Below are 12,724 nucleotides of genomic sequence, written 5' to 3'. Positions count from 1 at the left end.
ATTTTGGTGATTGACATATTTATTTTTTTACCACTTTTATCTGCAGGGTCATCATAAGCCAGGTCAGGGTCATCATAAGAAAGGTGGCGGCCATCATGAGAAAGGTCAGGGTGAAAATGGCTCAGTGAAAGGCCATCATGGGCCAGGCCAAGGACATCATCTTAGTGGCGGTCACCACCGTAATCCTCATCCACCACCTCCGCCGCTAATAACAAAATACCAATCAATACAACACTAAATACCTCACTGCATTTGCCGCTGACTCCGCTCCGATCATCTCTCTCCAAGGAAAAATCCTCAACTCTACCTTGGAATGTTAACTCCTTTTCTTAAATAGTGTTCAACGTTCTCTTTCATTCATGCTTAATATCATAATATTTTTATGTACAACTGAGGGATGAAAAAGAGGAAAAGAAAGGGTTGCCAATGTGTTAATGAGAAGTACAAATTTTTCCAAGTATATGTTTATTATGGCCCAAAATAATTAAACAACATCACGGATGCATATTTTTGTCACCGAGAGAAACAGAGTGACCGATTGATAGACATTGTACAATCTAACACTTCAAATATGGCTACACTACATAGCTACTAGACCCTCAAGTGTGCCTTGGGAGGCCTAATTTTGTGCATTTTTCAATCAGTATTTTGTAATTAAGGGCACTATAAAATCCTCATTCTGAGGAGAAGACCTTGGTCTCTAACTGATAAGCTTTAGTAAAGAAGGCAGGCCAACACAGATATGTTGACAAGATGCTGCTAACTGTAGATGCACCAATGAGAAAGTTCATCACAACTATCTGTAGCTGAATGGCCTCCAGAGGAGAAGCTCCTCCCATTATAAGCCCCGTCATGGCACCGGGAAGCGAGATGAGACCCACGGTTTTCGCATTGTCCAGAACCGGAGACAGGGAAATCACCAAAGCTCTCTTCACCTGCTGAAGTGTTGCTTGGCGCGGGGTGGCCCCGAGAGCCAATGCTGTCTCTACCTGCAAAAACAAAAAATCAGTAAACCACCCAAAAAAAAGGAAAAAAAAACAAAAGAAGAAGACTTTCAACCAATATAGTTTCCTAAATTTCCATTAGTTCTCTTTGTGTAAGAATTAACCTACCAGATTCATTTGAGTTCGAATATCGTCGCGAAGTCTTTTCATTGTAACCCCGGTTACTGTCATTGAATTTCCTACCATCATTCCTGCAACAGGGATGATGTATCTTGGAGTGAATGGGAAGACTCTGAGCAAAACAAGCAGGAGCATTGTGACTGAGGTTCCAGCCAATATGGAAGCCCCAGCAACATACTTCCCTCTAGGGACATGCTTAGCCCTTTGGCCTGCTGTGTAACCAGCCACAGTTACCTGCAGGGCAACAATCACATAAGCTCATGAAATAGAGATCAAGAATTAAAGTGAAATTTAATAATAAAAAGAACTAGAAGTGCTACCTAGCATATCAAAATCCATTTAAAATTCAATGTAAATAGTTTTTTTTTTTTTTTTTTGCCATCTTTTCTGGGTATCTTCTGAAATTCAATTGCTTTTGTCTCTGTAGAATTCTATACTGAAGCAGAGTATTAATTTCTTACATCTTTCTTTCAGAGACCTCTACTTCTACAAAAACCAAAAAATTTAACCAACCAATCAACATGCTTCAAAAGGTAATTAAACCCATGAAAAAGGGTAGAGACCAATCAGTTCAAATTCTTTTCTTTTCCTTCTCAATTTTCTCAGAAACCAAACACATGGGCAACAAAATCCAACGCAAAAGAGGCAATCACAAACCATGAAAAGGTAAGCCAGAATGATCCAAGCAGCATTGTCCCGAGTGAAAATGAACTGCAGAACGAACCCAATAATGGAGAGCTGGACAAAGGCCCTAGCAATGGAGTAAATCATCTCTCCACCCAAACCCAGCTTCTGCATGAAGGACAAGGCCACCGCCAACAGCACCACCACCGTCGCGGCTAGCGGCTTCACCATGCCCTTGAGAAAATCCGCCATCCACGTTAAGTCCATGTTGGCCAGGAGCTCGGAGAAGGAAAGAAGAAGAACCTGGTCAGCATACAGGCCTTGTGCAATATTTGTGTGGTTTGCAGGGGTTTGCGTGGTGGTGGAGAGAAGTGACGCCATTGCTGAGAAACTGATAACGAAATTCTGATGGGGGATGAAGAAATTAAAAATATGGGAGGAGGAGAGAAGGTAGAGAGAGAGGGGAAGAGAAACGACCTTCCCCAGAGGTTTGAATCACTTGGTGTAGTTTACAACTTGAAGATTTTTTTTGTTTTGTTTTGTGGGGGAGAATTAATTAGGGAGATAATCAATGATTAAGTGGAAGTGATTAAATTAATGGATTCCGTATTTCCGTTACGGAGAAAAGCAAACGGGTTCGTCTGCGTACGGCCGTAACGAAAGGACAGGCACGACTGGGGGAGACGGTTTGTTGTACTGCAACTCTCGGGTGCTTTGTGGTCAACTGGGAAGGTGGTGGGGCCCGGGTTGCGTGGGTTGACGTGGCGGGAATGGTACTTGTGGGTTTTTTTGGCTTTAGGTGGATGGATTATTGATCCTTGTCAATTTTTGTGCGGGGAAGAAATAAAATACTTGATCTAGTCGCAGAACATCTTCATTGTAATGGTGTAAGAGTATTTCCAGCAGTTAGCCTCTTGTCATGGCAAGGAAAGCTCTAGGGTAGTTATTATTTACGTGAATGGTGGCTGCCTTAGCCCCCCAGCAAAGTTTGTTTTCAGCAGTTTAGGCTTGCCATGGCAAATACTATTCATTTTTTTTGTTTTTTTTCACAACTTTGTTTACTTAAACAATTAATTTGGATAATATTTTCGAATAAGATTTTTGGGTTCTTACGTGTCAATACTATTCATATTGAATAAGATTTTTGGTTTCAAATTTCAGATAAATTTTAGATAAATTTCAAAATTCAGATACATTTCAAAATTCAAAATTCAGATAAATTTCAAATTTCAAATTTCAGATAAGATTTTCACCCTATAAGATTGCGCCACGTGTCATATCTATCTGCCTAAATTTTTCTATAAAACCAGAGGCTCAACTCATACATCTCACACCAGATCTTCTCTACATTTCCATTTCTCATATTTTAGATTTCATTCTCCATTCTCAATGGCAGACATGCAATAGGTTTTGGAGAGGCAAGAGCGAGAAACTAGAGAAAGAATGCGTAGACGAGCTGCAAGCAAAAGGGCGCAGAGAGAACTAGATGAGCAATTTGGCATAGCAGTTGCTTTGCTGGAGGAAGAAAACCAGAGCCGTTGTGGTTCATGAGAAGGCCGTGGCCGAATGTGGACAGACATAGACATTCTCGGGGTAAGAATCTTCTGGAAGATTATTTTATCCCACATTCTCTATACTTTGATGTTCATTTCCGAGCGAGATATAAAATTCAACCCCATTTGTTCAATAAAGTCATACATGATATTTGCAATTATGATGAATACTTTGTTCAAAAGACAAATTGTGCTAGAAATTTGGGACTTCTTCCCGAGCAAAAGTTCACAGCTGTGATACGAATGTTGGCGTATGAGTCATCTGCTGATCAGGTGGATGAGGTTGCCCGGATGGGGAAGTCCACTATTTTGAAGAGTTTGGTGCGATTTTGTGATGCAGTGGAAACTCTGTACACCAGGGACTACCTGCACAGACCTATGCCCAAGGACTTGCAACGACTTCTACAAAAAGCTGAGTCTCGTGGATTTCCTGGAATGATTGGTAGCATTGACTGCATGCACTGGCAGTGAAAAAATTGTCCAACTGCTTGGCAAGGGGATTATGAAAATAAAAAAGGGCAGAAAAGTATCATCCTGGAAGCAGTTGTTGGTTTTGATATATGGGTTTGGCACGGCTTCTTCGGAGTTGCCGGATCTCAAAACGATTTGAACGTCGTGGGTCAATCCCCAGTGTTCAATGATGTTTTGAGAGGTGAAGCCCCAAATATCATATATGAAATCAATGATACCGTCTACCAGAACAAGTATTATCATGGTATCTACCCGAGGTGGACAACATTTGTGAAAACAATTCTACATCCCCGATCCCATAAGCAAACTTTTTTTGCTAGCTATTAAGAGGGGTACAGAAAAGATGTTGAGAGGTGCTTTAGTATCCTTCAAGCCCGGTGGGCTATTATCATGGGCACGTCGCATTTATTTGACGAGGAGGTGCTTAGGAGTATAATGATGACTTGTATCATCCTCCACAACATGATTGAGGAAGATAAGTATGATTACGATGCTGATGAAGTGTATGAACCAAATCCCATGGACACGGCCCTAACACGAATTTATGAAAAACCCATGGGGCCAAATGGAGAACCAGTGCAGCATGAACCGTTGGTTAGAGACGGTAGTTTCATGCCCCGTATGATTGATCGCTACAAGGAGATGCAATCGTCGTATATTCATGAACGCCGTCAAGTTGACTTGATGGAGTATTTATGGGCGATGAAAGGCAATGAAGGTGAATGAAGTGAAGTGAAGACGTTTTTTTAATTTATTATGTTTATGTTGTATTTTTAGTTATGGTTTTTTTTTTATATTTATTTTTTATGCTTTAGTTGTGGCTTGTTTGTTTTCTATGCTTTGATTGTGGTTTGCTTTTTATGTATGGAATGTTTTGAATAAAAAGGAATTTTGTTGAATATTTTCTTTATTCACTAAAAGAAAATCAATACAACTAATAAAATAAAATACATGAATTAAACAAAACAAAAAATACAATGAAATGAAAGGCAAGTAAACTAAGACATGAAAGGCAAGCAAACTATTTTAATGGTTTTCATCATTTAACCAATCCGTGTTACTAGGTCCATTGTCATCAAAAAGTCTTCGTCTCATAACATCCCTTCGTTCTAGCTTCCAAAATTGTTTTGTTTCAGGGGACATATGGCTTGTATCCATGGCCATGGTTTCCCGATCTTTTTTTTCAATGTTTTGTTTGCGTACATACTCCCATTCTTTGTGTACATACTCCCTTTCTTTTGCATATTCTAGTTGAATAGCCATATCGTGCTCTTGTTGTTTCATGTCCATTTCAATTCTCATGGCTTGGTGCTTTGAAAGTTCCTCCAAAAATTTAGATACATTCTTGCCAGAATTACTCCCTCTCTTTGCCTTCGCCACCTTCCTCCCAATAGGCCTTGACTCCTTTTCGATGGGTGAGTCTTGACTCATCGGGGAATCCATAGGTGAATCCGATGCCAGAGTCTCATGGAGTGGCGTCTAGTTCAACACTACCGTCGGACCCGTTGGAATAATTTGGAATCTCTTACAATTCTTCACCACCTCCCAACAATGGGTATGGTTGAAATTTTTTTTGCCTTGCCCAGTAGCACCAAACCACATTTGTGCTTGCATAATCTATAAAAAAAAATTAAACGGAAATGCAAGAAACTTTAAAAAATATTGGCAATGCAACATGTAAAAAAAAAAACTAATGGAAATGCAATAAATTTTAAAAAAATGCAACATGTATAAAAAATATATATATATACAATAAATATTAACAAAATATATAAACTGCAAGAAACATTTAAATCAAAATTAATATGACATAGAAATTAATAGAACGAAAATGACAAATAATTTACCTCACTGCTAAGGTTTTCCCCGCTTCTATGGTTGTCCATCGCTTTTGCCAAGACATTTCTCCAATTCTTTATTAAGAATTTTCCACCTACTAGATAATGCCATTTCTGTACGTGTCGAACCAATTGCCCTTTCACAAAATGCCTGATGAATTTTTTTCCACATATGACAAAATTTAATCTCATTGCCCGTTACGGGATAATGACTAACTTGGACCTAAGCCTCACACAAGCTAACATCTTCCATCATGCTCCATGCCCCTCCATTTTCACTAAAAGAACCCATAATATGACAGAGAAAAATACAACTTGAAAGTGAAAAAAATATTGAGTAGAAAGTGAATAATAGTAGAAGGGGAAGAAAATATAAGAGGATTTGGTGTTAAAAGTGAAGAGTATTGGTTGGTATTTATACAAAAAAAATTCAGTAATTTTTGTGTATTTTTAAAAAAAAAATTTGATTTTTTCATTTTTTTATTGCAGAAAAATTGGTTGCAGTTGGATTGAAGGAAAAAACACGTATAAGGTAGCCGTTGGCGGCTCCTATAGCGTGACATTTGAATTTTTTTTTAACGTTGGGGCGTGCAATGCACGCGCCAACGGTAAAAAAAATTTGAAAGCTGAAAGGCTGACTCCAGTCTGGCGTCAGCCATGACGTCACAGCCCTTGGGCTCTTGCTTGAGCCAAACCCCACCTAGGGCCAGCCCAGTCTCGTGGCCCCCACCTCTTGCCCGGGCTGCCTTTTGTTGTTGGAAACCCATTTTTCTCCCAAACCCCCCGGCCCGAGTCCAGCCTTAGTTGCTAGACTTGCTCTAAAGGGAGATGTAAAGGACATTTACATTTAGAATTGTCAAAAAATATAACATTTAGCCGAAAAATGTAAAAAAAATTGACATTTACACTTGATTTTACATCCCTATTTGTTGGGCTCTATAGGCTAAAAATGATGAGAGATAATGCAAAAATGGTAGGCTCTAAACATATAAAAGTTAAGATAGCTACCAAAATACCAGAAATATCTTTTTGCTTCAACTTGATATAAAATCATTTCATTTCATGTCCTTTTTTACATCTATCCTATTGGAGAAAAACGACATTTACATCTCCCAAAGGTGTAAGAGCATCTCCACCCATAAGGGCTAAGTCTAGGGTAAGGGCAAGCAAGGGGTGCCACTATTCACGTGAATAGTGTCAGACTTGCCATTTGTGGTTCCATCCATGAGGGCTAAGTCTAGGGCAAGTCAAAGGCAATTACTATTCACTTAAATTTATTTTTTATTTTTTATACTTAAACCATTGATTTTGATAAGCTTTTCGGATAAGATTTTCAATTCCCAAGTGTTAATATTTATCATAAAATGCTCACCTAAAAATCAAGATAACATTTTCGGATAAAATTTTGAAATGAAATTGGTGTGGAAAGTGAATAATATTGGTAGGTATGTATAGAAAAAATTTCCAGAATTTTTTGATATATTTTTTAAAATTTTTGATATTTTTTTAAGCCAAAAATTGGACAACCGTTGGATTGTGCAAGATTTTTTGATTGGAGGCTCCAGGATAAGCCACATGGCTTGTAACCATTGGGCAATGTGGGCTGGTGGGTCCAACAATAAAAAAAAATTTGAAAATCAGCTGCTGAAGTTAGCAGCTCGAGGGCAACAGCCCAGGCAGGATTAGCGCGTGGGCTTGCCCAGGCTGGTGGGACCCACCATTTGCCCTGGCTCATTGTTGCGCGTTGGAGCTAGAATGGGCTGCCAGGGGAGCCTTTTGCCCAAGTTTGGTGCAACGGTGGACATGCTCTAAAGGACATGTAAATATGACTTTACATCTCAAATTTACACCTCTTAAAATGGAAATTTCAATACCGACATGTTCTTGAATTGGGAAAAATTAAAAATTATAACATTATGCATCATGCCGATTGTATTTATCAATTCAATTTAATTATAAACTATAATACGTATTAAAAACGAAAACACAAAAAGGGATTCCCGTAATTTTTACATGCATAAAATTGTTACAATTTTCATTCAAAAAGACTTGAAGCTTATACAAGGCAGGTGATAACTTGTAAGGAGCGCACCCTAGTCATAACCTGTGAAGGAAGATCTGGCTCTCCTTACTAATAAGAGAGTAGGGCAGGCCCTTCTGATATTTATTTGATAGATAGATTGGTCAGTCATATGATTATTATTTGTAGAAATATCCAGAAGTGGTAAGAGCTATTGGAATAACGAACCTGCCCCTCCAATTGTAGCTGACGTGTCCAACCATGGAATAATGTGTCACATTAGTTTTATAAACAAGTACTTATTCTGCAATTGTTGTAAATGCATGAGTTGGTGGATGACCACCATACCTCTTAATATTCCACCGTTGGATTTTATTTAACCTATGCACTAAGTATTTGTAATTAATGCTTGTAACCTATATGTATATTGTAAATGATGGTATTCAATCTCCTATCTTGTAAGCCTATAAATAGGTGGTTCTACCAAAGATTTAGAAAAGAATAAACATGGTGAAACTATGTCTTTAGCATATCACTTCTCTCTACATTTTCTCCCTCTAGTTTTATAACACGTTATTAGCACGACATTGCTCTTGGTATGTTTTCTTTCTCTGAATTTTCTTTCTTCTTATATGAGCTAGAGTCATCACATGGTATAGAGTTTCTTTGTACTCACCATCAGACTTCATCATGCTTGTTTAAGAAAAAAATTCTTATTCTTATTACACATGAATATAATGCCATGTTTTTGTTTTTATTTGTTTGTTTATTTAATTTTAAGTATGATCTTAATTATTATGATGAGTTTGAATTATACAAAAGATCAGGGGCCCGAAGTTCCGTGATCCTCATCATATAACTAGATTAGGATATAGAGTCCTTTTGATTGAATCAGAACCTGAAGTCTTTGATTCCAAATAATTGAGGGCGTGAAGTTCCGCGAATTTAAAGAGCACATAAGGACATAAAACTCATCGATTTTGTATTAATCAAAATCAGAATTCCATGAGGCCTACATATGTCAAGAACTTGAACCAGAAGTTTCGGGTGCATATACATCGATTTGAGTATGAAGTTCAAAGCACAACTATTAATTCAATTTATTTAGATCTACGTATTCGTACCTGAAGTTTCGAATATATATTGATATGAACCTGAAGTTCATAGTTTTTCATGGATCTTAATACTATATATGAACTTGAAGTTCATTACTTATTTGTGCCTATATGAACCTGAATTGGTTGGAAATCCAATTCTTAAACTTGTAGTTTTATCTACATATTGAATCCACATTAATATTGGATTATCTTGGAATTTCATAATCTTTAATTGATTTATTTTATTCCTTGTTTATACCACTTTACTTATTTTATTATATTTTATTTTATTTATGTTAGGTTATTAATTAATTTCGTTTTACAATGGTAATGTTTTGTATTACCGCCCCAATATTGATAGCCAGAGGCGTCTATTGGAGAAACTTCCTACTTTCTTTTGTGGGTAGGAAGTTTATGATGTTATGAACCAAAAGTTCTTGAGGCCCCAATATTACACAACTATTATAGTTGAAGATTATGATGTCATGAACTAGAAGTTCATTGACCGAATAACTTTTATGTTGTGACATGACTATCTTGGCAATCCATGTCCCACAATGATGCATAAGATTTTTATAAATTTGTAAGGACATCGTTTAAAGACTCAAATTATTGTCTTGTCCAACAATATCATTACAAAGAACGCTCACAAATAAAAGCTGTCATAAGATCATCTCAGTCAAAAATTGACTTTGAGCCGTCTTTCCTGAAATAATTCAAGGGGATATTTGTGAGCCTATACAACATCTAATTATGGATAACTTCACCAGTTTTACTGAATGTACCTACTAAAATGGTCATATATTTGATAACGACTGTGAGTTTATTTTCCTACATTTTGAGACAATTTTCCCGCCGTTAGGGGGAGAAATGACAACTCCTAAAGAACGTCGTGAAATAGTGTTGAATCAATCCGCTTTTGTCTCATCAAGATAATGCATATATAAGTTGTACATATGCTAACATGGATTGATATTCTCGTATCACAATCCATTACATGGTGACTACATATATAATGCATGCCTGAAGCATGTCAGGAATATAGGTTCTAAAGACTTAACTCCTCAGAAATGGAGATTATTTGAAAAATTCAAGCCCTATAAAAAATAACGCTCTATAGGAGGTTATGATCCACATATTCTAAATAATTCATTGTAAAAGAGATGTTTGTCCCATAAGTGACAACATAAGCCCCTGAAGAGGCATTGGTACCCCAAAGCAATGAGATGATTATAAATTATGCATGTGCATGCACATAAGAATTGTGGGATCACAAATTGATGATACATTTGGTTTATTAGTAGCTACTACAATCATCAAGGGCTATGATTATATTAAATCACGTTTCATGAATGTCGACAAGTTAAGTGATTGGCCAAAAATGGAAATAGGCAATTCCATTTATCACTAAATAAGAAGAGTTGGATATTGAACTTATAACTCAAACACCAAATTACAAATGTTCAGTATGAAGGTTACGAATTGGTGTTTGTGAAGTGAAATAAGATCACTAATATGACATAAGGTTTCCTGGGAGAGACATGTGGTTTTAGTCTCCAATCTCATCGTAAATGCATCCACATTTCTATAAGTGCGGTTGTTACTTTAACGCAAAACTTATAGTATGTGTTAAATGCATATTTATTAAGACTATATGGTACATGGAAATCCTCAAAGCTCATGAAATATTTGAGATATATCGGATGAAGCAACCTCTTGAAGGATATAAAGTACCACAATATTCTTAATTAAGAGTTAACACTAAGAGTTTGAGTATTTTGAATTCAAATTTGATATTGTTGTAACATATTCTAACTACTAAATTAGTTGTTGATACTCCTAAAGATTTCAATCATTTGAAAAGTGAAAAGCAGGTTGAATAGTGTGATAGATGATCATGTATGAAGACAATGTTGCTTGTATTGCTCAAATCAGAGAAGGAGAGATATTAATCAGGGGGAGATATCAATCAGGGGGAGCATCCCAATTCTACTACATTCAAGGCAGATGCGCGTTGTACTCTTTTTTCCTTCGACTAGGTTTTTGTCCCACTGAGTTTTTCCTAGCAAGGTTTTAACGAGGCAATATAAGCTCATCCAACACCATATCAATGATTTAGAAGAAAGTTTCACTCTTTTTCCCTTCGCTTTGGTTTTGTTCCACTGGGTTTTCCAAGCAAGGTTTTTAATGAGGAAACAATGTTATTGTATGGTGGACATCCAAGGGGGAGTGTTGTAAATGCATGAGTTGGTGGATGACCACTATACCTCTTAATATTCCACCGTTGGATTTTATTTAACCTATACACTAAGTATTTGTAATTAATGCTTGTAACCTATATGTATATTGTAAATGATGGTATTCAATCTCCTATCTTGTAAGCCTATAAATAGGTGGTTCTACCAAAGATTTAGAAAAGAATAAACATGGTGAAACTATGTCTTTAGCATATCACTTCTCTCTACATTTTCTCCCTCTAGTTTTATAACAGCAATCTAATTTTACTTAGTAGCAAAATACCTTTTTTTTAAATATTATTTAGTTATTTATTTATTTGGCTCGTTATTCTGTGATTGGCATAATTACTGCAAATGCACCATAATCTCTTGTTCATCAAATTGGCAAACTGCATAGAGAAGGAATCTCTTTAGTCAGTGGAAAATGAAAAGGAAAAGCCCAAGAAAAAGACTAATCTGCCCATAAGATTATAAATATAAAATAATTTATAAGTATATTTTCAGTCCAATATAGCAAATATTATAGATATTTATATATACAACTGTGCTTACTATCTACACACACAATTCTTATCTAGAGAACATCAAATATACTGCGTGTTGGGTGGACGGCTTTTTCTATTTGAGAAGGATTGGTTGGGTTGGGTGGATATCGATATGGACTCCAATAGATATGACATATCACTAAATGCAGAGTTTATTTATAATATTAGTGTTAGAAATGGGTATATAATTAAATATCTCATAAATAAATCATGTTGGTTATGAAAGATGAAAACTTTATATCAACAGTTGTGTTCTGTCGTATTGCTTGTCTCTTGAACCTGAAAAGTGGAGGAGGTTAGCTCAATCCACTTAAATCTTAATTAACACTAGTTAAGAGAACTCACATTGTAAATCAAGTTCGACTCACATGCATATTGTGATATTTAGCCGTGGTATAGTTTTGTTATAGGTGTATTTGCTCGTTATAAAAGTATCTTATAAATTTCCTATCGTTTGTATAAAAAAAAAAGAGAGTATATAATTAGCAATAATCTTAATATAGAAAGGCTCTCCACACCTCTCTAACATGCATAACATGTGATTTTAGTATAATAATACTAACAATATGTGATTTTAGTCTAGTAGTAATTAATATAACCGTGCGGCTATATTCTTTAAATATATTATATTTACAAGTATAGCCGGCATAGTATAGCCGCACGGCTATACGCGGGACATTTTAATGTTTTTTAAATTAAATAGTACAGCCGCACGGCTATGCTCTGGACGTTTTATAATTTTTTTAATATAGTATAGCCGCCCGGCTATACTCAGACAAGATAAACTTTTTGGCCATGGCAGCAGATAAATCTTGTCTATGTAAGACAACTGAGCAGCTGACATGGGTGAATGATTTAAGGGCATTTTGTTGACCTTCTCCCCTACAACTTCTTTTGTTGGGCCATTCTATCTATGCCGACAATGCAGGAATTTCAGCACATACTGTGATTTTCTTTCTCTTTTTATTTCAGCTTTATGTTTCTGCATAATGAGCGTGAGTCAGTTCAAACTTCAAGGAGCCACTTCCTATTTGTGTTTCTGATTAATCTTCAAGACATTGCAGACAACTTACCATCCATAATTTCTCATTTTGGGGATGCTTGTTTGTGTCTGAGTTGGTTTCAAACCCAATCCAAAATGTTCATGTTTGGAAATTTTCACAACCCAAAACCCAACAAAATTAAACTGGGATTGGATATGTTGGATTGCTAGTT

General features: G+C 36.4%; 2 protein-coding genes across 2 annotated transcripts in view; one reads left to right on the top strand and one right to left on the bottom strand.

Moving 5' to 3' along the window:
• LOC18772686 (pathogenesis-related protein PRMS) overlaps positions 1 to 128 on the top strand; it is a 2,343-nt gene extending 2,215 nt beyond the window's left edge. Inside the window, exon 2 of the mRNA XM_007208660.2 lies at positions 47 to 128. Within this exon, the coding sequence (XP_007208722.2) occupies positions 47 to 128 (82 nt within the window). The remainder of the gene's footprint in view (positions 1 to 46) is intronic.
• LOC18771940 (protein ALUMINUM SENSITIVE 3) lies at positions 449 to 2,817 on the bottom strand. The gene is made up of 3 exons (XM_020565168.1): positions 1,782 to 2,817; positions 1,113 to 1,358; positions 449 to 989 (listed from the first exon to the last, which is right to left on the bottom strand). The coding sequence occupies exons 1-3, from the start codon at positions 2,127 to 2,129 to the stop codon at positions 675 to 677; spliced, it is 909 nt and encodes a 302-aa protein (XP_020420757.1). The 5' UTR covers positions 2,130 to 2,817; the 3' UTR covers positions 449 to 674.

Source organism: Prunus persica, chromosome G6 (genome assembly GCF_000346465.2).
Source record: "Prunus persica cultivar Lovell chromosome G6, Prunus_persica_NCBIv2, whole genome shotgun sequence".
NCBI classification, from domain to species: Eukaryota; Viridiplantae; Streptophyta; class Magnoliopsida; order Rosales; family Rosaceae; genus Prunus; species Prunus persica.
Note: the sequence above shows the minus strand (reverse complement) of the source record. Positions and strands in the feature narration are given on the sequence as shown.